This window comes from Cavia porcellus, unplaced genomic scaffold, assembly GCF_034190915.1.
Source record: "Cavia porcellus strain 051 isolate PalLab524CR breed Dunkin Hartley unplaced genomic scaffold, mCavPor4.1 scaffold_29, whole genome shotgun sequence".
In the NCBI taxonomy this organism is placed as follows: domain Eukaryota; kingdom Metazoa; phylum Chordata; class Mammalia; order Rodentia; family Caviidae; genus Cavia; species Cavia porcellus.
In genome coordinates, this window is record NW_026947512.1 from 47,755,431 (window position 1) to 47,780,477 (window position 25,047).

General features: G+C 44.6%; 1 protein-coding gene across 3 annotated transcripts in view; it reads right to left on the bottom strand.

The window, feature by feature from the left end:
- The window catches only part of Zmat4 (zinc finger matrin-type 4), a 379,004-nt gene that overhangs the window by 223,337 nt on the left and 130,620 nt on the right, over nt 1–25,047 (bottom strand). For all 3 annotated transcript variants that reach the window (XM_063239857.1, XM_063239858.1, XM_063239856.1), the window contains exon 3: nt 24,037–24,126. In XM_063239857.1, coding sequence (XP_063095927.1) covers nt 24,037–24,126 — 90 coding nt within the window. The remainder of the gene's footprint in view (nt 1–24,036; nt 24,127–25,047) is intronic.

The following is a 25,047-nucleotide window of genomic DNA, read 5'->3' on the forward strand; positions in this document are numbered from 1 at the left end:
CAAGAATTGATATTCAGTCTTGCTAGTGATTACACCTGTATTCACCAAGTAAGAAAATGCCATTTTGGCTATCAAATTGGCAACGATTAAAAATATTTATGATGTCTAGGATTAGTGTGAGTGAAGTCCATTGCAGACTTTCACACATTCGCAGTGGGACATTCACTCTGCAACATCTGTCTGGAAAGCAGAGTGGCAACACCTGGCCAAGGACTTTGATAAGCCCTGCAGAGCGCCATAGCAACACCACTCAGGGACACCCCCAAGTCCTCATAAATAGACTGATAATTTGGAAGAGACTTAAATTCATTATGAGACTAATTCATTCCACACCAGAGCAAGAGGTAAACCAGTAAAAATAAGAAGTCTGTAAGTACTGGAATAGCAATCTAAGACTCTTAGTGCAGAAAAGGCAGAATACAGAACATTATTGATGTATGATCCGACTTCTGATGAAAAATTATACATAAAATACATTGCTTATATCTATAACTATGCAACTCATATAGAAACAAACTATACTTATGCATAAATTTGTGTGTCGATAGAGAATTCGTAGCTATACAAAAGTGAAGCAGCCTGAAGGGGGCCATCTGTACCACACTACTAAGGATAATGAGTCTTCAGAGTGAGATTTTAATCACTTACTAAAGTAAATAAAACACTATTGAAACAATAATCACATATATCACTTTATAATGAGAAAAGGAAATCAAGATATTTGTTAGGGGAAAAAAATGTAACCTGATTTCTGAGTTGGCCAAAGGCCGACTTCTTTGAAAGGAGCCTTTGAATAATTGAGCTTTTCCCTGCTCAACAAGAATCCAGGGCTTTAAAACATGTGTTTAATTGTGTTGTTTCCATTTACACCTGAAAACAGTAACCTGAGATGACAGCTGAACAGGGCGCCTGTGTCCTCAGCATGGCCTAATAGTACCAAGACATCAGGGAGAAATCGGGACAGGAATGTAAGGCTGTCCCAAGGCCAAGGCGAACGTACAAGCAGTGTTCCCACTGTATGGCTAAGCCAAGAGTTCCCCTCTGTTCACTTATTCTTTCACCCCATAAATAATGAGCAGATGATACGCAGACAGCTAAGTGTGGATGTGAAATGGCCTGAGCTGTCTGGTATGATCCCTGTGCCTTCTGTCCACAGTGACAAGCCTTCTGTCCACAGGAGATGTGCGCCTGCGCACACAGACACGGACATGGAGAGCAGGCCGGGAAAGGAGGGGTCTGCATCGCTCTGGCTGTGAAGTCACAGGTCCTGCGGCTCTACACAGCACAGGTACTGTTTGAGCAGTACCGGTAGTGGGAAATAAGCTCCTCCAGACAAACAAGTGAGAGGACAGGCATTCCTTTCTGAAAGGGTGAACAGTTTTAAGATAAAAGTAGGAAGGCCTTCGGTGAATGTTTCCAGGAAAGAACGAGGAATGTCCAACTCAGCATGGCTGGGGCTTAGCTGGGTGAATGCTTGATGTTCAGTCCAGCAATGGGATGTAGTCCGGCAGAGCATGGTAAAGGATTTCTTGAGGACAGTCCCTGGGGTGGAACCTAACATTCTCTAACACAGCAAGCTAAGGTATTTCTTCCTCCTAGAAAGCAGGAGGGACTGATTAACAGACTGACCACTGTGATCTTAGGTAGTCCTCACCTACTGCTCTAAAGTGTCAGCCTTTGCTAGCAGGGAGAGGAAGCCACCTGCTCAAAGTTGGGATGGAGGTGGAAATCAGGACAGGGTGGGGACGGAGAGGCCAGTGGGCATGACCATCTGCAGATCCCCAGCTGGTGCAGTCACCAAGCTCACTTCCTAGGAGCACCCTGATCTTCCATGCTCTGAATGAGGAAAGACCAACGTGACAAGATGTATCCAGGGCTCATCATTTCTGTACTGAGTGAAAGAACACAGGCAGTCTGACCCTTAACTTAGAAAGAATTAATTTTGGCTCATAGTCTTGAGGTTTCCAGTCTTAGACTGGGCGGATCTACTGTTTTGAGCCTCTGTCGGGAGTACCACATGGCCCTGGCAGGAGTGCTTGAGGGAGCAAAACTCTCACCATCTCATCAGTCAGGGAACAAAGAAGAAAGGGTGCCCTGAGGCCTTATAACCTCCTTCAAGGGAAAGTTCCCCAGGAACCTATGGTTTTCTGTAAGCCCTCAACTTTTGCGGGTCCTAGCACCTCCCAATAATGCCACGCTGCAGACCAAAGGTTTAACACACGGACCTAGAGCAGACATTCAGGACTTAAATGGCAACAGTGCCTAATAAAAATGAGGACAAGATCAGATCCTTACATAAGAAAGGCAATTCTTCAGCAAGATTTCTAGGCAGGATAGAAGAAAAGAAAGATTTAGAACGAGGGTTAGGGGCAGAGGCGTTCTGCCAAATGGGAGCCGATAAAGGCGTGATCCCATTTTCAAGCAGCAGGAAGGGACAGAGACAAGGTGAGCAGTGCCAGACAGGGCAGAATCACAGGATCTGTAGATGGTGGGTGATTAGGTCAAGCGTAATTCAACAGCTTTTAGCCTGGGGAATGAAAGAAGTTTGGTGAAATTAATCAAACTACAGAAGGAAATAGAGGAAAGAATGCAAGTTTTGGAGAGAGAAAAAAATAAGGATACTGACATGTGGTCTCTAGACTGAAAACTTTCAGCATATACAACTCTGTGAGCTCAGGGCTTTATTCCTGCTCTGTAAGAACCATTGTAAGGAGGGGATCCAAGTAAGAGGCATGTTACAAAAACATCATAGATCTGCATTTTCTGGAACAGTGAAATTTCTTTATGTTCAAGACTCAGTGATCAGAGCAAACGCCAAAGACACAGGCTAGTAAGTCACATGCATCTAAGTATAAATGCACATGGGAGATCTTTCTCAAACCAAGACTCTATGGTGAGGTGAGCTGGGGGCCTGAATGTTGAGCACAGTGGCTCTGAGAGGCATGTAGATGTAGAAGTGGGTACGAAATTGTTCTCAGAGCCAGAACTGCCCTACTGTGCTAGCCCTGCTCCAGCCAGTATCTACAGCCATCTAAACCAGTGCCTGACATCAAGAAAACAAAGGCACATTTGGTATTGTCTGCAGCTCCTGACTTGAGTCCTGTCTTGGGGAAGCAAAAATGGGCTGCTCAGTATGTATTTTACTGAACACACAGTAGTAAAAGTTGCAGGGCTTTACAGCTGACTTTAGCCTCCATCGTTAATTTGATTGGAACCAGCCAACCTTCCCCTAACTTGGCCAACACAGCACGCTCCCAGCTTCCTCCTATCTCTGCTTCTTTCCCATCTTCTTCACGGCCTCATGATCTTCCCAGGCTGCAAGTTTCTATCATCTGTTTCTTTCTCCCTCAAACTCTCTCCTTAATGGTTGGCAGCTGCACAGATCCCACACAAATCTGTGTCACCACCTAGATGGGTCCTTTGCAGTCGCCTCCTTTTTGGATGTCCTTATCAATCTTTGAAGTCAGCATGTCTTGATTGAACAGACTAAACTGAATCCTCTTCACTGATTTCTGTCCAACCAACAGCCTCTGTGTCTACTTCCATCCAACAAATCAAACCAGCACTGAGGGACTGAAAACAGCGCTTCACTCTGTGACTCCACAGCAAGTGATCCAGGCAGAGCTCAGCTGAGTGGTTCTTCTGGTTGGAGCCAGATTCCTGCTCCCTGCAGTCTTCCCAGCTGCCCAGGACTCCTTCTGAGGCTCCACCTGGGCTGCCCATGCTCTCTCCAGGTGTCCCCTCACTCTTCAGTAGGCTGACCCAGAATGGTCTAAGAGTGATGCATATATTTTTCACATCTCTGCTTGTGGTGTGGGGCCCACAATGCCCCTGACCAATTCAAACCACGTAGATGACCCTGAACTAGGCTGGGAGAACAATGCCAAAGCATACGATCTAAGAAAGAAGTAAGGCCTTCAATACAATCAGTTCTCCATCACTGAAGATGTCAACTGCAAATCTCTCCCTCTGCTCCAGTCTAACCTCTCCTGTTCTACGGTGGTCCACACTGCAGTTACATCCACCCCGCACCACTAGCACTGGCTCTGAACAGTCCACCAACCGCATTTCTAGAACCTTCTCTACAGTACAACAGGATGCTTTCAGAAATCCAAATGTGATCATGTCATTACAGTAGCTTAACATCTTTCAGTACTTTCTCTTTGCATAGATAGACAAAACCTCTGAAAATGGCTTTTCAGTAGGCTCCTAGATATATGTCAGGGCACTCCTGTCATTCCAGTTTCATTATTAATAACGCACTTCCACTATTAGACTTCTCCAGGTTTGGATGATAAATTACATTGCCACCTCTCTCCTCAAAATCTCACATGGCTAGCTCCTACTGACCTAATGTTTTGGTCTGTTCCCCAGCAATGACCTGCTTTGTTCTGCCCTATGTAGGCTTGGCTTCTTTATTCTACCCCCAGACATTGGAAAGCCATTGTCTCTCCCTGGAATGTTCTTCCCTTACTTTGCAGCCCAATTAATGCCTAAAACCCCTTCAAATGCTGTTAGGAATCATGGCTCAGGGAAACCCTCCATCAGTTTCCAGACAGGACGCCTTCCCATCAGCCAAGGCATTGGCCACCCAAACATGGCACTTAGGGCTGCTGTCTCATGGAACAGGGACCAGGCCTGTCTGGCTCTGCTCATCTTTTACTCTGTCTGAAACAGGTGCTAAATACTGGTTAATGGCTTATATGGATGAATAATTATTGCACTAAAAAAAAAAAAAGAAGCATTAGACATTATAAGCACTCTACCAATCCCCATTACTTTTGAATCACAGTATCAATTTCCAGAGGATATTGATATCACATATTAAAATTGGAAAGAAACAATTAGTCCAAAAGAAGAAACAATAAGGAAAGTTAAGTGACTAGTCCACAATCTCTCAGCCTTTTTGGAAGTCCAAGTTCAAGGCAGACAGGACTGTAGGCTTCTGTTTCATTTCTAGGTGACAAAATCCCATTGAGAGGTCTTGGCTTCCTTTTGGGGCTCTGCTATTCTTCAGTTGGTTACAACTTAAGTGGATTTTCCCTCAGTTGTTTTCTCTATTTCTCCCTTATTTATCTCCCTTTGATAGCAGTGGTTAGAAAGAAGAGGACTGATGTCCAAGATAGAATGTTACAACACACACGCACCATGAAAATGAAATGTCTACATAGCAAAGGGAGGCATATTAAAGATCCTTATTTCTCAGTGTTCAAGACATTTCAGGCAATAATTCCTCCTTGAATTTTCCCATAGCTCTTTGCAACAAAGAATACAATGGATAATGAGAGCTCAAACAAACTAATTTGTCAGTCAGTTCTAGGATGTGACACCATGGTCATTCATTTCGGAGGCTGCTAATGCCAACCCATGACCTTCTAGGCTTGCATACAGCTGAAATTTAATAAGAAAAGGTCAACCATCATTCAGTGCACCAATGAAACTAGATTTTTCTTTTCAGTAAAACACCAAAGAATTGTAAAAACCAACATCGAGTCTTAGGATACACTTTCAGTGCTTATAGCCAAAGCTATAATGACTATTTAGATTACACGGAGGATAATATTTGCTAAGCTCTTGAGTAGTTAAAGTCATAGACATTCCTTTAAAGGTCAGCCTATAAAACCAAGTTAATAACTTTGTAGAAAATGCATTTTTCCATCAAGAATTCACAATAAAAATAATCTCTTTTTCTCTGTGATGTTTCTTTTAACTGTGCGTGGCACCAAGACAAAGCTAATGGACGAATTATACATCATTACAAGACTATTTTGCGCTACAGTGTCACAGATCAAAAGGAATGGTTCCCGTTGCGAGCAGGTAATGGTCCTGCACTGTGCTCGCCTCCATATGCTTCCACAGAGAGTTTCAATGGGGCTTCAAGGATGACACGCTTAGACAGTCACATTCTTAGTACCTATTAAAGCCAGTGTGCCAAGACTGAATAATGCTGTCCAGGAGCCGGAGGGAGGGGAGCACGTGGCCGAGGCCTGGGCACTGCCTGCCAGAGCCCTTCTGAATATCTTCACTCTCTTCCAGCTAGACTTAAATATTGGCACTGGAAAAGGGCCAAGTCATGACAAGACGTACACATTCCTCCGCACACAGCTCTGATGTGTAAATGCCAACACCATATTTTTTCACTCTGTATTAGCTGAGGCTCTTTAAAACAAGAATGGTATTGAACAGTCATATTTTCTCTCGCTTTTTCTCATTCTTGGGCAATTAGTTAAGACGCCTACAAAAAAGTAAAATCCATCTCTAAGCAGCATTTAATCCTGGAATACACACCACTGCATTTTCCAGTTAGTGCAGGCTAATCAGTCTTTTGTTGTTTTTCCTTCCCTATCAAATATAAAATCAGACAGAAATACCCCCTTCTCCAGGCCCTTAGAGAGGAGAGAGAAGGGACCACTGCTGAGCTGCTCTCTCTCCAGGCCCTGTGTTCTCTACCTTATGATTTCATCATATTTATTTTTCATGATTTTCAGGTGAGGAGACTGAGACTAAGAAACATTGAGAGACCTGAGCAAGGTAACTCAGTGAGCAGAACCGCAGGTCCGATTCAGTCCCAGGGCAGCTTCCAGGCACTGTCCCTCGCAAGGTCCTGAACTGCCAGCAGCTTGGTACCTGGCACCTAATTTTATTTTATTTTTTACTTTATGGAAAAAAGTTAAAACAAAATTTTATAAGAAAATAATAGGTGAATAACAATAGTTAATACATTCCATGTTGTTGTCTTTAAAAGAGTTGCTCAGGCCACATGACATGGGCATAAAATTTTCTCCAGTCGGTATTAGAACAAACCTTCATTTTCAATGAACTAAGAACACTAATAGCATAAGTGACTTGCATTTTTTTCCGTCTCCCTACCGTCCTTCCCCTTTCACCCTTCAACTCTCAGACCTGAGGGGAAAGAACATAACCAGGATGATCAGAGCACTGCCGTTGTCCACTGCAGGTCTGTTGTAACAGAAACCTTGGAAAAACATTTCCCCGGTCCTTAGAACTATTCACATCACTTATATGTGAAACGGCCAAGCCAAGAGTCAGTGCAAGTTTGCCCTTAAAAATGAAGAAACCCAATCCATCAAAGGGATGGGCAAGATGAGGAGGGTCCCGGAAGTGCAGAGACAACCTTGGTTCTGATCTCATCTCTGCTCCCACTGCCCCGCCCCAGCCTTCCTCATCTTAGCTGAGACGCCTGCAAAGTCACGTTCACAGGATCAGACGTTCTGAGCGTTACGTAAGGCAACATATGCCACACTCCCAGTGCTGTCTGTGACGCAGGGCACAGGCGCAGGAAAGGTTTGTTGGATTTAAGTCCAAAAAGACATTTAACTGCAAATTAACAGAGCTCAGTTATGTCACCCCTATTCTTTAAACCCACTTTCTGCAAAGTTTTCTTTGTTTATCAGAGAACATTTTTGTCATTATTACCTGCAACAAATCCAGGTTACAGGAAGTTATAAATGTATCTTATTATATCACAGCCACTCTTGGTTGATTCTAGGAGGAGGAAGGAGGAGGAGGAACAGGAGACAGGGAGAAGGAGAAAAAGGAGAAGAAATAACACCTATATCATATACAAGCTAGATTCAAATATCAGTGAAAACAAAGCCAAACACCAAACAGTCACAAGCAGAATATAGTGATGAAAACAGTCTTCTTTGTTTTGTAAGAATAACATTTTGAGCATGAGGAATGTCCAGAGTTTACCAAGGAGAAACAGAATGGTCACATGGGGTCACCTAGAGGAAAGACAGCTAGCATGATTTATGGCGCCGCTTTAGGAGTGTACAGACAAGCTGTGCTCTGTAGGACAAAGAAAAGCAAACAAGCAGGCTGTCTCGGACCCTCCTACAGCTGGGCAGAGACAAAGGCAGACGGCCCAGACGCAGAGGGAAAGATGTGACTAGAAATGCATGACACACATTTTGGGAAAAGAACTGAGATTTAAGAAAAGAATAAACACGTTTTGGAGGATTCTAGCACGCTAATCAAAGAAATCTATCAGAAAAAATAATCTGAGAGAGGAAAGACATGTTTGACACCTAGAAACCTAAAAGCAGGAAGCAGAGCAGACAGAGCAGACCGGAGTAGGGCCTCAATAAATACAGGGAGTCCTTAGGAACTCCAGCGAGGGCCCCCAAAAGCATACCACCATATAAAACTAACATTTTAGAAGGGAAGTGAGTGATTTCCACCCAACAAGGAGCAATTTTTCTTTATCAACAGAATTCCTTTATTCAAATTATCCTAAACAAAAATAGATTTTGATTCACTTGCAAGGGCATGTTTCCCACACAAAGGCAAAGCCACACCTAGGAATATGGCTTCTACCCTTCATGGCCTCAGGCCACCCCCAGGTGGCTCCCTCTCCTAACCCTGAGGTACCCTAAGGTCACTTCTGGAATAGCATGGCTGACACATGGCCCCTACCTGGGAAGCATGTGCACCATTAGCAGCAGACCAGCTCCTGCACACACCACCCTGGCTTGGGTGGAAGACAGCTCAGCCTTGGAGCAGGTGGGAGAGAACAGCATGGACTGCTGGGGAGAAAGCTGATGCGAGGGTCACAGGAACACACCGCCAAACCCACATCTCATACTGCGTGCTTTGCCCCATGTGAAGACAGTCCACACAGCACCAAGAACATGGCAAATTATTGTGGAGATGGTATCCATAACCCTCAGGTTTTCCTTACAAGCCCAATTTCACACACACACACAGTAGTGAGGATTGAATCCAAAGTCTTCACACTGAGCCATGTGCCCAGCCTTATTCATTCATTCATTCTTTGAATTCACTTTGAATTCATTTTCACTTTCTTTCTTTTCTTTCTTTCTTTCTTTTCTTTCTTTCTTTCTTTCTTCCTTCCTTCCTTCCTTCCTTCCTTCCTTCCTTCCTTCCTTCCTTCCTTCATTCCTTCTTTCTTTCTGAGATAGAGCTTTCCTAAATCACTAAACTGCCCATCATGGGCTTGAACTTATGCACATTCTGCCTCAGTTTCCCTGAGGATTGGGGTCACAGGCACCAGTCACCACATCCAGTCACCAAAATTTTATTTTCAACAGAGGCACTTTGACAGGTGCATAACTAAAATTTGATTCAAAGTATTTCTCTATAATGACTCCATACAAATGAAAATTTTTTAATTTTTGAAAACTGTTTCTAAGCACAAAGCCCAATATCTTCTGGATGTGAGTGATGCGAATGGGAAGCCCAGTGTGAATGCTATGAATGCAGGTCTGAGTACAGTAAAGCCTTCTCGTAAGAAGTTCACTGTGCTCTCTGGGTCCTGCCATCTCTGCCTTTTAAAGCAAGGAAGAGCAAAATAGATGTTACGGTTTACATCTGGATGTCCCCTAAAGCCTCAGGCAGTTATGACAGGCTGGCTTTTCAGAGGTGGCTAACCTAGAGTTTGTGGGTGGTTCATTGTCTACTGCTGGGACTGGGGGTGTAAGTTCAAGGTAACTTGCACACAATATAAGGAAATAAGGAAGAAAGAGTCTTGCCCTTCCCTGTGTTCTTGCTACTTAGCTGTCTTCCACTGCCACGAACAGTTCCTGCTCTGCCACCCTCCCTAGAGTCAGCTAATAATGGACCAAAACTCCTCAAACTGTGAACTAAATAATCCTTTCTTTCCTTAATTTTGAGTGTCAAGTATTTTGTCTCAGCAACAAGAAAAATAACTAAGACAAATTTGGTATCAGAGGAGCAGCGGTCATTGCTGTGAGGATACCTGACCATGTGGTTCAGGAGCCTTTGGGAATGACTTGTGGGAAGAATTTGTAAAGGTTCAGAGATGGTGGCTGAAAAAGTATGGCTGGACCATCTTACGCTGTTCTGTATGGGAGACTCTGGTCAGAGCTCAGAAGACCAGAATGCTGATAGAAATCCTGCTGCTAAAGACCAGGCTCAGGAGGTTTCTATTGGGATGAAGGACTGTTCATTGGGATTGGCTGTTGGGACTCCAGACAATGTGTGTTATGGCTTGGCAGAAAATTTGTCTGTATTTTGTTCCTGTCCAGATATTTTGCCTGAGACTGAGATTAAGGACAGTGACCTTGATAATGTTGCAGAAGAAATTTCAAGGCAGTTTAATGTTGAGATGGTGTCATGGCTATTATTGGGGCTTCTAGCCAGATTTGTATTGAGAACAAAACCCAAAAAAACCTAGCAGAATGATTTAAAACATTGGTCAGAGTTTGGGCAGAGAGGACTCTCCAGTAGAGCAGTGGACCATAAAGCTAGAAAAAGTGAAAAGATCTCAACTGCTGTGAAGTAATGGAAAAATAGAAAAGATGACCTGAGGGCATCACAGGAAGCAGCAGAATCCCGCCTTTGCAGCCTCAACAATTACAAGAGTAAAAGACTTTGCATTGAGGAGAAAACTGAGGAGTACTATGTTCCAGAGTAGCGGCAGAATAGAAAATTTGTTCCTCAGAATTGGATTCAGAATGCCTAGTGACCGACTTGAACACTATAGCCAAGAGAAGGCTGCGGCTCCCGTTGGCAGCAGACCTTGGCATCATCGGTGAGCACTAGTTTTAGGCTCATGGAGAATACAAGAGTTACGGGGTTAAGAAGTCTTTAACTCTGATTTTAGAAGGCCTTGGAAGCCAGGCATTTGCCCCTGAGAGGGTGGTGTGTGAAGCTGTGAGAATGAAGCCAAAGGTTCCATGGAGACCCAGGAAGTTTGGGGAAGCCAGGAATGTGGGTCATCTAAGGAAACCTGCCAGGAGGGAGCAGACCTGGTCTGAGAGAGGAGCCCTGGAACTACAGCCACAGCAGAGCTGTAGGAGTGGAGCCATCCAAGTGCTTTGGAGCTTGCCACATCTTGCCACAGGTTGCCTCTGGTGCTACCCACATGGAACTACAGGACTTTATGTTTGCTCTGCTGGAATTTGGACTTGCTTTGATGCTATTACTTTGTATCCCCTTATTTTTAACTTTTGGAATTAAAATATTTATCTTACACCATTAAATGTTGGAAATGTTTAACTGTGCATTTGTACAGGGGCTTTATAGTTAAGAGTTTGCCTCACATATTGGAGGAAATTTGGACTTGGTTTTTTCAGCAGTGCTGAAACTGCTAGGACTTTGGCAACTTTTAGAAATAGACTAACTGCCCTTTGAATAAAGGGATGTGCATGAGTCTTTGAGGGGCCAGGAGTGGAATGTTATGATTTGTGTCTGACTGCTGCCCCCAAAGTTTCATATGGTTACAGAAGGCAAGCTTCTCAGAGGCAGTTGAATCTAGAGTTTGTGATTGTTTCATTGTCTAGTGCTGGGATTGGGGATGTGAGTGCTACACTCACCCTATGGTGGTTGCCTACATACAATACAAGGGACAAAAGAGACTTGCTCCATCCTTTTGTTCTTCCTGCTTGGTATCTTTTGCTACCATGAACTGTTGCCCCTCTGCTATGCCTTGAAACCAGCTGATTATGGATTGACATCTCCATAAACTGTGAGTTAAGTAAACCTTTCTTTCCTTAATGGGGAGCATTAGGTATTTTGTCTCAGCAACAGAAAAAGTAACTAAGACAATGGACATCTTGGTGTCACTAGGGCTGAGGTCCCAAGACCACATCAGAGCAGTGCCAGCTGTTCAGACAGCCACCCAGCCCTCTTGTTGGATTCTCATCTCAAACAACCATCAAATTCTGCAAGAGACTTCCTACTGGCCTGATTCAGGATACCAGGGACAACACAGTCCATATGCATGCCCTCCTGGCTTCCCTGGCTTTGAGCAACAACACATCTATGGGGCCTCTAGACTACCTCTGTGGGGCCCTCCCTTCTGCTGCACTTACCTGGGCTGGGTCACCCTGTATCAGAGCAGCAGGAAGTGTTGAGGGTGACTGTGTGCCCAGCCCCTTCCCTGGCTGCCCTCAGCGTGGCCGGAGTCAAACTGCCCCTTTACACAGGGATAGTGCCCCTTCCTCTGATAACCCTGGAGAATGGGTTCCCCTTACCTCCCTCCACTTCTCAGCTCTGGTTGTTCTCTGGAGTCCTGTGATCAGAGCCACACGGCTGCAGGACAGGGCACCTCCCCTGAGATGTTCAGGGGCTAAGCCGGGAGGCCCTGCAGAAACCTCTTTCTCATTCAGACTCATTGTTCGTCCACTTTTACCTATGTTATTACCGCCATCTACCTTTCTCGTGTTTCACTGTCGCTGTTACCCTTCTCCAGAAACACTGTCTCTCTGGGCTACTGTAAGCCCAGCCCTCCACAGGTCACCTTGCCTCTTCCTTCCCTCGTTCCATTCTGTCTGGAGCTGACTTTGTTTTCTCTGTAGGATGCCAGGCTGCTGGACTGCAGGGACTTGGCACTGGCTTCTCCCTCTGCCTTGAGTTCTCTCTTCCTTTCTCAAGTTTTCTGCTTATTTAATCCCCAGTCAGCTTCCAAACACAGCTGAAGTAGCACTGGTTCAGGAAAGCTTTCCCTGACCTCAAAGACCTTATCGATTGCATAGTTCTCAGTCTTTCCACAGCTTTCTTTCATTTATATATCTATCTGCATAGTTTTCAAAAAAACGAATGTTCATTTCCTTCATTATGCTCCTAAATGCAGTAAACCCAAACTATTTCTCTTTCATTTTCCATTAAATTCTGAGCAATGGACACAGCAGATGACTCTTGGTGTACAATCCATTGATCGTTCTTAAAGGATGAATGCATGAAGAATACATAGTGATGGAGACCTGAAAATCTACAACCAAACTGCATTGATTTTGAATCTTGACTGTATCAATTATAGGGTACATGACTTTTGGATATGAAAACTGATTAAAGTTTCAATCTCATCTTTTTAAAGAAAGGCTGATACCGATACAGTATTTGCGAAGATCAAATGGAATATTTGCAGATATTAGCATACAGTAGAACACATAAAGAAGGTTACTAAAAACATGGAATAAGAGAATGTATACAATGATATTTAAAAAAACTGATGGAGTGACAGCATACTGACTGGAGGGTCCAGGTGCAAGACTTTCTAGTTATCAAAGACTCATGACACTATCTCTACTGATTAAAAAATCTCTTCACAATGTCCTTTGCAGGGATTCTTTCTTTCTTCCTCCACGTATCAGATTCTATGATAGACGTAGTAACAATGCTATTATGTTAGTATAATTAAGCTTCGAACCAGAGTCTCTTGCTAGAGAATTAATCTCAGACCTAGAAAATCGTGTCTAGCAATAGACTAAATTTTTGCATCAGGGAGAAATTCTACCTTTTGTGTTTCCCATTTAAATTCATGCATAGTTTTAAGAGATGAATATATTCTGGGAAATGTTCCGTTAAACCATTTGGTAATGATGTAGACACTGTTGCATGAACTTACATGATGGATACAACATCACTCAGCAATAAAATCTTAAGGTACCATTGCATACATGGCCCTTTACCAGTCCAAATGCTGTTATGCAGAGCCTGTTTAATCTATGCACGTGCGTCTGTATAACAAAAGATTCTTACTGATGTTCGGGTATAGTTTGGAGAGGTAGTTTATAATACAAGAAAGAATATTCCAAACAAGGGCTATCATGGAGAACTTGGGAATTTTGGTTGCCGTAACTTGGCTTTTGGTATGCAGATGTCATAAGAGACAATCCATCCTCATTGTTTGCGCAGTGTTTCAAACCTCAAATTCTTACCACATTCTCTGTTCATACATTTCAAAACATCTGTGTTGGTCCCCTTTCCTTAACAGATGGAGTGAGAGAGGATGTACCAATTTCCCAGGATGAATGTAATTATTATATATTGCAAATGTATACTAATAAAAGTAAATTTAAAAAACATCTGTACTAAAAAAAAAAAAAAAGCCAAATTTCAACATGTAGCTGCTAGCTAGCTCAAGGGGATGAAATGACATTTCTTATTGGACAAAATCATCAACCTTCTGGCCAGAAAGAAACTAAAACTGCACAAGGGCGGTAGATGGGGCCTCTTTGAGATATGTAGTGCCCAGAGGTGTAATTCTCAGGAGCAGGGAGGTGCACACCTGGAGAAGTTTCCTCCCCAAAATGATCCGCTATAGATAGGGAAGGCAGGCACGCCCTGTCGAAGGCCAGAGTGCGAAGGTGTCAGGTTTGGAGCCAGAGTCTCTGTCCTGACTATGGAGCTGCCACTGTGATGTGGCAGTAGTCAGGGACATTGTGTAAAGGAAAGAGTATTACTTGTTCTCATAGCACTGTATTTATGAATGTCAAAATTTGAATTTCATGTAATTTTACGTGTCACAGTATATGTTATCCTTCTTTCTTTATTTTATTCAAACAAGTAAAAATTTTAAAAATCATTCTTAGCTTGAAGCCTTTGCAAATGCAGGAAATAATAGAATCTGACAGTGGTTAATGTCTTATTCCTGACTGAAGACCATGGAACACATTAAAAAGAACTAGTTCTCGTCATGGATCTCCTAAAGCTCAGCAAGTCTGATAGACAGAAACAGTGACCCTGTCCCTGAACAAACTGCAGAAGCTGTACACTGCACTAAAGAGACCCAGATAAAGGGACTGTAAAGCAGTCACCCTTCATGACCGCTGGTTTCAGCAGGACCTGTGCAGGCTGTTCTTTGGGGGAAGAAGCTAAAAAAATACCTACCAGCTTAAAGTTGGCCTCATGTCCCTAGCACACACACAAAGTTCCATGTGTCTGTCTTACAAAACATGAAGAAGAGCGAGAAGCCTGGGCCTTTCTGCCACCTGGCTCATGGACACAGGGGCTCCAAAAGGTAGTGTGAGCTGCCAGCGCCAGGCCACGCAGATGAGAATGGTGACTATGAAGATGACTGACAAACAGTTCTGGAAATTACAAGTGCACATGTATTTGGAACCAACAAACCCACTTGTAGGCAATTTTGAAATAAACACATAAATATGGATAGAGAGGGGCCGAGGATTTAGCTCAGTAGCATAAGTGCCTGTCTGGCAAGCGTGATCCCTGGTACCAAAAAAAAAAAAAAAAAAAAAAAAAAAAAAACAAAACAAAAAAAATATATATATATGGATAGAGAGATAGGAATATATATATATATATATATATATATATATATATAATCTTTATACCTGATAAAAGAGCACACATATTTATTGATTATGTCTTTCTAATAGCAAATAATAGGGGAAATCCAAATACACATTAATGGAATACTGTATATACTAAGAGATGTCTATATGGTAGACTATTATATAACTGCACATGCATGTGTGCGTGTGTGTGCACTGGGCACACGCAGTTGATTCCCATTAGCTGCGGTGGTTACTGTCTATAAGCCAAGTCGCAGTGAACACTGAATTAGCAAGCACTGAATCACTGCTCCTAGGGGAAGCACCAGATTAGTTTCCGGGAGCCTGTGGTCATATTTTCATCAGCCAATCAATATGTACCCTTGCTCCGTGCATGTTTCGGTTAAATATATATTGATGATTCTTCACATTAAACTCATGGCCTCTGGCACTGGAGTTCATGCCTGGACAGACACGTGTTTATTTAGCACACAAGTGCCTCCCAAAGGCCCACAGGGCCTTCCTGCACTGAGGGGCAGTGGACAGCTCTCCAGCGGTGCCCCTGTGGAGCGGGTGCTTCAAACAGTGAAGCCACCCACAGAAAGCACTGGAGCATGAAGCATGCGGCGCTAAAAAGCCCGCGGAAGGGACACTTGTCTACAGGATAGGCTGAATCAGCAAGGCAGAGGCCCGGGCAGAGCTCAGCAGCATAGCACCTGCCTGGCAAGCGCGAGGTCCTGAGTTCAATTCCCGATACCAAAAAATGGAAAAATAAAAAAACCAACAAGGTAGAGCATCAGCTTGGTAGAGCTCAGCAAGTGGGACAACTGAAGTGTGTCGAGCTGCATAGACAACTGTGAGTGGTCCCAAACACGGACACACAGACTCAGAATTACAAACCTGATTAAGTAGAGAAATTCCAAACATGAAACCATGAAAATGAAGACTCACAGTACACAGATACATGCACACACAACCCATATGGCATGACCATCAGGGTGTGGACCATTAGATTAAAAAAAAAAAAATCAATGTCGTATTTTGAACACATTCCACCATAGCTTATGTAAAATACAGGTCCAAACTAGTGCAGGAAGGACGATCCATTACCTCTGGCTTAACTGAAGGTCAGAGCTGGGAAGCTGCCTTTTAACTCTATTTTCTTTCTGTTCTGATCATGAAGTGAATCACTCCAAAGTGAGATAGCAGCTCTGATCAGAAGTAAACTAAGTTAACAGTCTCCAGGAAATGACAACAAACTAGCAACACCCCTTTCAAAACAAACACCACAAAAGTCCCCATGCTGACATGCTGGGCAGCTGCAGAGTGGTGTCCCTTGGATTTTACTTAGGGGTTCCCACCCATCATTTCCTGAATGTAGATTTTCAGCAAATGACAATGACTTCTATAAAACTCTGTCCGAGTCTTAGTTTCCATTTGTGTTAATGGGGGAAAAAAGGGTACACCTATAACAAGATTGTTACTAACAGAACTAAAAAGATGGGTCTAGGGAAAAAAGCAAAGTAAGCTCGGGTTGGAGAATAAATGACTCCGGACACTGAAGAGGTCAGAGTGAAACCAGCCGGACACAGGCTTGAGGTAAGGGGGAAACACCGGCTCTCAACACTATGGGAAGAAGTGTCTGCATTAGTTAAACACAGAACACTAGAAAAGACATTGCATGTTTAAGGGAATAAAATAGATAATCACTAGTGCTCCTAATAATCCATTCAAGGATATAAAAAGAAGTATATAATACTCCATTGTAATTATTGAGCTTTTTGGGATGATACTGATAAAAGCCAGTCTGAGCCTGGTTCCCAGGAGCTGGATGCCTGTGTCCCTCCAGATCCCACATACTGAAGTCTGATGCCCAACGTCATGGTATACGGGGTCAGGCCTGCCTTTGGGAAGTGATTAGGTAGTAAGGGTGAGGGCTTCACAGATGGGATTGGTGTCCTCTCCCTCCTTCTCTCCTCTCTCCTATGAGGACAAAGCAAGAAGAGTCCTGACTGTAGACCAAGAAGACAGCCCTGACCAGCACAGAGTGGACAGACACCTTGATCTTAGACTCCCCAGAACAACAGGAAATAAATCTGCTGTTTACAAGCCACAGACTGTGCTATTTTTCTCAAGCAGTCCAAGGTGCTTTAACACAGCTTGCTTCAATAAACAAAGGTCCTAGCTTTGGTGTTGTCCCACCCCTATGACACTGCTGAGCTTCTCCTGAGCCTGTGCTCCTGGAAAACAGGGACAGCTTAGAAATCCTCCATTCTTGTGTGTTCCTGGAAAAGGATCCCTGGAAAGATCAGGGCCTGTCAGGAAGATACAAAGAAGGTCTGCGGATGACTGTTTGATTCACCCAGGACAAGGCCAGACACAGACCTCCACATTCCCATTCTTGGTCTTAGAATTAGCTGAGTTATGTAAGTGCTACGAAAGCTAACCTGGACACCCAGGACCCTGACTAAGCAAGGGATAGGCAGCATGATCTTCTTTCCCTCAGCCCCGGACTTGTCTCCTCTTTTAAGAATAGCAAACACTGAGGCTCATGTAAGCATTAGAAAACAGAGCCACCACCCCAACATCATCAGCAGCAGTCCCTCTCATCGAGGCACTAAGCAAAAGGAGAAACATTTCCGGTCAGTTCCTCCCTGCTGTCCTTCACCTGCCCTTTCCAGCCGGGAACGTCTCCCGGGAACATCTGCAGACTATGCAATACAAATTTCATCAAATCTGTCCTGACCCATGAGCAGCTCTGTTTTCCATGTGACATGCAATTTGAAAATGTAGGAGCTAGGTGCTCTGGCACAGTCCATAATCCCCGCGCCAGGAGGCTGCGGCAGGAGGGAGGGTCAAAGCCGATCCGACTCTCCAGCAAGTCTGCTTTGGAAAGCCAATTTAACGTATGTCAGATAAGGTTGTATAATGAGACCCATGGAAGTAATTTCTTTCTTTGCCAGATGCAAATGACTATTACTATCTACAAGAGATTCCATTCCAAACAAGTTTCAATGTTCTCGTTGGCTTGTGGATTTTATTACTTATTGTGAATGTAAAAAAATGTATTTTACTGGTAATTCAAAGGAACTTTCTAAATAACTATGGAAGGAAAATCATTGCGAAGGGCACCCTGAAATTCTCCCACAGGGCCTCCCCAGGGCCCTTCCCCCCTTCTTGCTGAAAAACTGCACAGATAGGAGGTCACATCTGGAACAAACTCCCCAAAGCTCGCCTCCGGGAGCTGCTGTTAACCACCCCAGCCTCCACCAAACACCACTTCCCTGGTCGCCTAGTTCATTAACACCAGGTGACACCAATTAGCCTTAATTGTCTTTAAATTGTTTTATGTATGTTTTTGCTCTCCTGCTACCTGATGAGCTCTATCTTTCATCCTTTTCAATGTCCTGTACAGTATGCTTCAGTGTACTCTATATGCAGTGGAATTTCAACAGAAATTGCCTGGTTAATTGATGAATTATGGCAGGCACCATAGATCGGGGCAGGGGAAATCCAAACTAAAAAGAAAATATCCCTATGTTAATGCTTTATACACACCACAATTTTTCATGGTACAAACAAGAAGTTTTGAGCTCCTGAACTCTGAAAGCAGGCCAGGGCAGCTACCACAGTCCTGAATTACAATCATAGCAATTAATTCTTACAAGTTCAAAGCCAAGTTGAAACTAATGTATAGCAGAGCCAAGGATCGCTAGATACCTGCTTTAAATGCTGAAGGTGCAGGCATGGTGCCACATGTCTGTAGCCCTAGCACTAGGGAGACTGCCACAAGTTCAACTTTATCTAATGCTGGGAGCACCAACGACACAGTATCTGTTGATAAACACTCCTCTCTTTGAAAATTCACCATGAATTCATCAGTAGCAGATCACTTGGGAAAACAGAACATTTCAACAAAGCAAATGTCATTGTTGTGCATAACATAGGTCAGCATTTTTACCCACTATTCCTCGGACATGGGATCTTACTAAAACATGGGAGATATTACTCAGAAATGGGGTCTTTGTGGTATAATTGGTTAGGAAGAGGACAACCTGGCTTAGTGTGGTTACCCCAGTCCCTGACCCTCCTGAGGACTCGATGATACAGAGATGAACATGGAAAGGAAGCCAAGCAGAGATGGTGGCTGAGACAGAGCCCTTGTGACTCCACCTGAGGGTGGCCCCAGTTGCCAGCACTGGGAGAGAAGCTGGAGCACATTCCTTGTCAGCACCTGCAGAGGGACGCCCTAATGTCAGGCTGTGGCCTCCAGGAGGGTGAGAGCAGTGGTGCTGTGTTAACCCTCTGGCTTATGGCTGCTTACAGCAGCTGCCTGTGAGCACCTTACACTCCAGAAAAGCTCTGACTTGGGTCTCCCCAGAGACAGAGCTTGCACTGTCCCACGCTCGGAAGAGCTTTTCCTCCTTCTGCCCTTTCCTCATCTGCATCACTCCCTCAGGCACCAGCTCACAGTCACTGTCTCCAGGAAACTGCATCCTGCCTCACCCTACAGGGCAGTCGGGGTCCCTCCTCGTGTCCAGGCACTTGTCTATGGGAGCAACAGCCATGCAGTATTAAGATTCCTGGTTTAGGGGTTGGAGATTTAGCTCAGCAGCATAAGCACTTGCCTTCCAAGCAGACAGTCCTGGGTTCAATTCCCGGTACCGATTTAAAAAAAAAAAAAAAAAAAAAAAAAGATTCCTGGTTTCCACAGCTCACTCATCACAAGATCCTGATGGCGAGGGGTTCCATGTCCTCCAGCACTGGGCAGCGTCTTGCTGTCCTGGAGAGATGTGGGAAGCAAGGCGGCAGTTTCCTGTCTTTCCATCCACGACCCTTCGACCTGCCAACTGGTTGACCAGAGTCAATTTATTTAATCTGCATTTTGATTCATCTCCCTGCAGAATGCGGGTAGTGTCTGCTCCTGCCTTACATGATGACTGCAAGGATGACCTGTACCAGTGTACATAAGACATTTGCAGTATTCAAGGAAGCTGAGGCCAGCCTGCCACTCGTATATCTTTGCCCAGAATAGCAGTGCTCTCTGGGTCTGGACCCAACCGTGACTTCAATGTTCAAGATACACTTGGAGATATGTGGGAAAGCCAGTGATAGGACTTATATAAGCAGTGTCTTGATCTTGGGGCTACCAAATCGGGTAAGTCACAGAGTTTCTCGGGTTCTTCATCCCATCCTGTGGTAAGAGTGTAGATCAGACTGATTCTTCCCATCCTGGAGTCCAAGATGGTAGGGGCCTGTGAAAACGGCACCTGGGCTCTCAAGTGATACTGAATGTTTCAGCCCTCAGGGGGAGCACATAAATGTTAGGAGCTCTCCAGTTTTAGAGGAAATTATATTAACTCCATGGAAAAATACCATTTATTCTCATAACAACTGACAGTTTTGATTGACAGTTAATCATATCTTTCCAGAAAAAAAAAAGTTAAAACCAAATCACCTTTTTACTTGAAAGCACTGTTTCCCAAGCAAATGACTTTTTTCAAAGCACGTAATGCACAGTGAAGATAATAAAAGGGGTCAGCAGTGAAAACGTGAGCATTGCAATGAACTAGATGGTCTCTAAAATTCTTCAGGGCTCTAACGCTCCTGGGATTACTGAAAATTTCCCTAAGACAATGAACTATAACAATTTATTTAACATGTAATTTTACTCTGCGACCTCAAGGGGAAAATGTCCTGCTCTGAATTTCAGGAGAGGAGCAAAAGATCCAAGTGAAGATTCCAAGCGGTAAGGTTTGCAGCAGGGGAATTTTCAAAGCTGGAGCTGCTCCAACAGAAGGAAATGAATGGAAGCTTTTTTAAAATGACGATAACAGCACCCCCAACACAAAAGGTCACAGAAGCTGAAGTAGAAATGGCCACAATGAACCATGGGTGTGATAGGAGCTGTCTTCAGTACTGAATGGCTTTGGAGTCCTGTAACCCCAGAGGGCTGGGAGTGGGGACGGCGGGGAGGGCAGACAGGGGGCATGCGGAAGAAGTCTATTCCACTGCCACAGGTTGCTCCTGACTGGGTGCTCAGGACCGATGTGCAAGCTCTTCCTTCACCAGGGAAAGCTGGAATACAAAACTGTCACAGCCCTCAGAAGCAGCGAGAATGAGTAGGGAAAGAGATGCAAGCAGGACAAAATGTTAAATCCTTCAAACAGAGCAGAGCACTGGTGAGGGCACCTGCAACAGATGCACAAGGAAGACAGCTCTGTGAACCCAGAGCTAAGCCAAGCGGACAACCGCCAGGGAACCTTGCAATAGGCCAGTATGTTAGCTACGCTTACTCCCATCTTACAGCCGAATGGGACAAACCAAGACTGCCAATGAGAGCGAGCAGAGCCTTCTTATTTGGTGTTCGTGATACCAAGGGGTCAGCCGTGGTCACAGGCGCTTGGGAGAGACCCAGAGGCAAGCAAAGTGGGACAGGGTACCGTAGAAGACAGGGAGACTTCAGGTGTCCCCATCAGCACACTGCTGAGCAAGGGAAGATGCAGCAGAGCGAGCCAGAAGCCAGGCACCCTGAGACTGGAGGGGGACACAGGTGGCTTTCTCTGACTGGTCCTAAATTGGAAGCAGGGATGAAAATTAGGATTGTTGTTATTAACCAGGTTCTCTTCGTTTGCACATTCAGTCTTTCAGTCATTTGGTGTAAGTCATAACAAAACAAAATTTGTCCAAATCACTACCACCACACACCCTCAGAGCGCCTGAAGAGGGACCGGAGGGGTCTTAGCTGTGCTCAGTGTACCAGGACACAGAATCACAGAAAGGGTGATTCTCTTCCAAGTGCTACACACAATGTAATAAAAGCATCAAACACACTTTCAGTAAGATTATCTTTTGCTACTTACTGATTTGCATTTATTCTATGACTACCAAGTTATAGAAAAATGATTCCATAAATAAATCATTGGTGGATAAAAGTTTTCAAAATCCAGCCTACACTGGAGAAAACGTTCCCAAAAGGCCCTTTGCTAAATGGCGCTTGCAAATGCTTCTTGCCCTCAAATCCAAACATCCCCCTCCCCACACTGTTACAGGGTTATTGGCAGGCGCAGAGCCTCACTGGGCTGGATCCTGGCTCGGACCAGAGTGGCAAAGACCATGTTTGTAAATCTGCAAATCCAGCTCCAGCTCCCTGAATTCCCTTCTACTTAGAGCTCACACCAGGAGGTCAGATCTAAGTGCAGCTTTCATGACTAAAATGTGAGGGGACAGGAAATAATCTGGGTACAAACAACTAGTTTTCCAGTGGCTATGAACCCCACTGTTTTTAACCATTACAATACGACTCTAAATGGCTTTTGAATGACAGGATGTAGGCACTATTGCTGGATAATGTCCAGGGATAAAAAAAATTATTCTGCCAGACCTGCTGATAGACTATCCTCTAATGGAAGGCATGATTCTCGTGTAGCTCTAAGATTCTGAGATTACATAAAAGCTTGTTTCGGCTAACTGCCCCGTGGTTTAACAAATTTTTTGATGGAAATGCACCTGAGAGATTGCTGGCTTCTCCCTCATGCCTGCTTCCCTCCTCCATCTGGTAAAGTCCATTCACACTCTGCAGCCCTGGTAAATGCCAGCCCCTCAGTAGCACCTCCCCCGACTGGACCCTTCGGCATGATTCCCTTGCCGTTTGTCTCCATGGTTCTTTGTGCAGACTGCTAATAAACACGAACATGGTGGGAATCATAGCTATTTTTAGTGCAGTGTTACTCTCCTTCACTATGTTATGAGTCTGTTTCACTTATCTAGGATTCCTCATTGTTCTACAGAAACAGTACATCTTGCAGTTATCATTGCATTTAATATTCACAAAAGCTTCAGAGAAAAAGGTACAGTCAAGCCTGATTAGAGAAACTGAGGCCAAAGAGATCAATCATTTATCTGAGGCACTATAGCTAAGAGACGCCTGAGCCAGCCTTGGTCCCACTCCTGGCATCCTGAAAAGTTTCCATGGCGTCTTTGCCTCCATTGAGCTCTGAGTGCTGCCTGTCAGGTAATAAATCAGCGTCTCCCCATGCCAGGTTCGCCTGGGCATGCGCAGCTTATTCCGGGATGCACAGAGTCTGCCCTGGATTCTGAGGAATCCCCAGCCCTGATGCTCACAGCCTTTAGTCACATGCAGCTCTCTTGCTCCCTTTTCTTAGTTTCTGCCACAAAGAATATCCCAGTCCAGTTTTGTAAATGACAAATATTTCTGCAATGACAGTGCATTCAATTTTAACAGAGAAGAAGACAGACCTAGAAAGCAGGACCACAAGCACCATGGATAGTACAGGGCTTCCATTCGGTGCCTGCAGCCTCCTCCAGACTCTGAGGGTGAGAGACGCCTGTGTGTAATCCACAGTGTTCCTCAGGAGGGACCCACGCAGTTGGGGAGAGTGAATATCCCACTTACTATGAAGAGTCACCCCCGGTGGGAGAGGGAATGTTTATCTCATCAGTCTTTGCCCTGGCCCAGCTGAAATAAACCCTTTCGTTTTGACTCCACACCCTCAAAGTGATGTTCCAAATTATCATCTGTCTTTCCAAGTAAATGTTCCCTCAGGGAGAAGGAGTACTGATCAAAAAGCCTGAGTATTTTTATTTGCAAGATATGTACAGTCTTCATTATAAATTAACAAACTGACATTCTGTTCTACCAGCAAAGAAAAAAATGAAATTTGCAAGAAGTAAAGCCTCTGTTGTGTGACAGGCAGGTCCCGAAGGTCTTGTCCTCTTGACACCTTGTCCTGGGATAGCTCCTGTCCCTAAACACCAGCCGTGTCCTTTCCCAGACTGCCACACAGACTGTCTGTGTGGTCCCCTCTGCACATTAAACTCACCCCAGAGAGTTCTGGCAGGGAAGCAGAAACAAGTGAGCAACCTTGCTTAGCCACAGTGCTTTCCGAGGACCCTGTAAGGACCATCTCTACTTAGCTTTACTCCTCACGTGAACCTGCAGTCCCAGACCTGCAGGCCTTAGGAAACCTTCGGTTCTGGGGCGGATACTCACGTTCTCTGCTCGGAGCCTCTTGGCGGGACATCCCCCGTCCCTGGGGTGAAGCATATAATACAGTCGGACTTTGCTTGCATGTTTTCGACTCTGGGGAGGAAAAGCAAAAGGACACACTGTGACCACGAAGGCACTGGAGAAAGAAGAAGCGAACAAAGCGGGGTTCATGACCACAAGGCAAAGAACTGCTTTCAGAAAAGCGCTGTCTTGTGGCCCTATAGGTTGTGCATGGTACAGTTTCAGAAACATTAAGTAACTCACCCAAGGTCACAAATCCAAAGTCACTTCAGGAAAAGTAAAAACAGTAATGAAAAAGGTTAAAGATATTGAGTTGTCTAGCTTAGCATGGGTAATGTATTTAATTGTCCTTGGAGGTGGAACAAGCACTGGTAATAACACAAAGGATGGATTGTGCTGAGCGGAGGCAATGTGTTAGGCTTGGGAGCGCGCACCTATATTTCCAGCTCCCCAGGAGGTGGAGGCAGGAGAAGTGACAGGTTCAAAGCCAGCCAGACAACTTAGTGAGGCCTTGCCTTGAGATAAAATTTACCAAGGGCCCGCTATGAGCGCTGCGCAGGGGAACGAGGCCCTGGTTTCATGCGCAGTACTACATAATACAGAGCAGAGGATGCTGGGAGGAAGGAAAAAAGGGGGGCTGTGGGAGGGGAGAGGAGGGAAAACGAAGCGAGGAGCCAATGGGATTTTTCTGCCCCAGTCCTGCGCCCTCCCCAAAGATCAGGACGTGAAGCTCCCTGAACTCCTGATGCATCCCCCCAGCATCCATCTTTTCCACTTTTCTCCTTTTTGTCCAGTTTTCCAAACCCGAGTCTCATTAAGAAGCTATCAAGAGAGATTCTCCGAAGTCAAAGCAAAACAGACCCAAAAAAATGCACACCAGCAGGGAAATGATGCGGCACCCAGGCCACCCACAAGCCGGCCGGAGCCGGGGATCCGATGAGGAAATGAAGGCCCAAGACCGGGACGACAGGATGCAACGCTGGCTATGGGGAG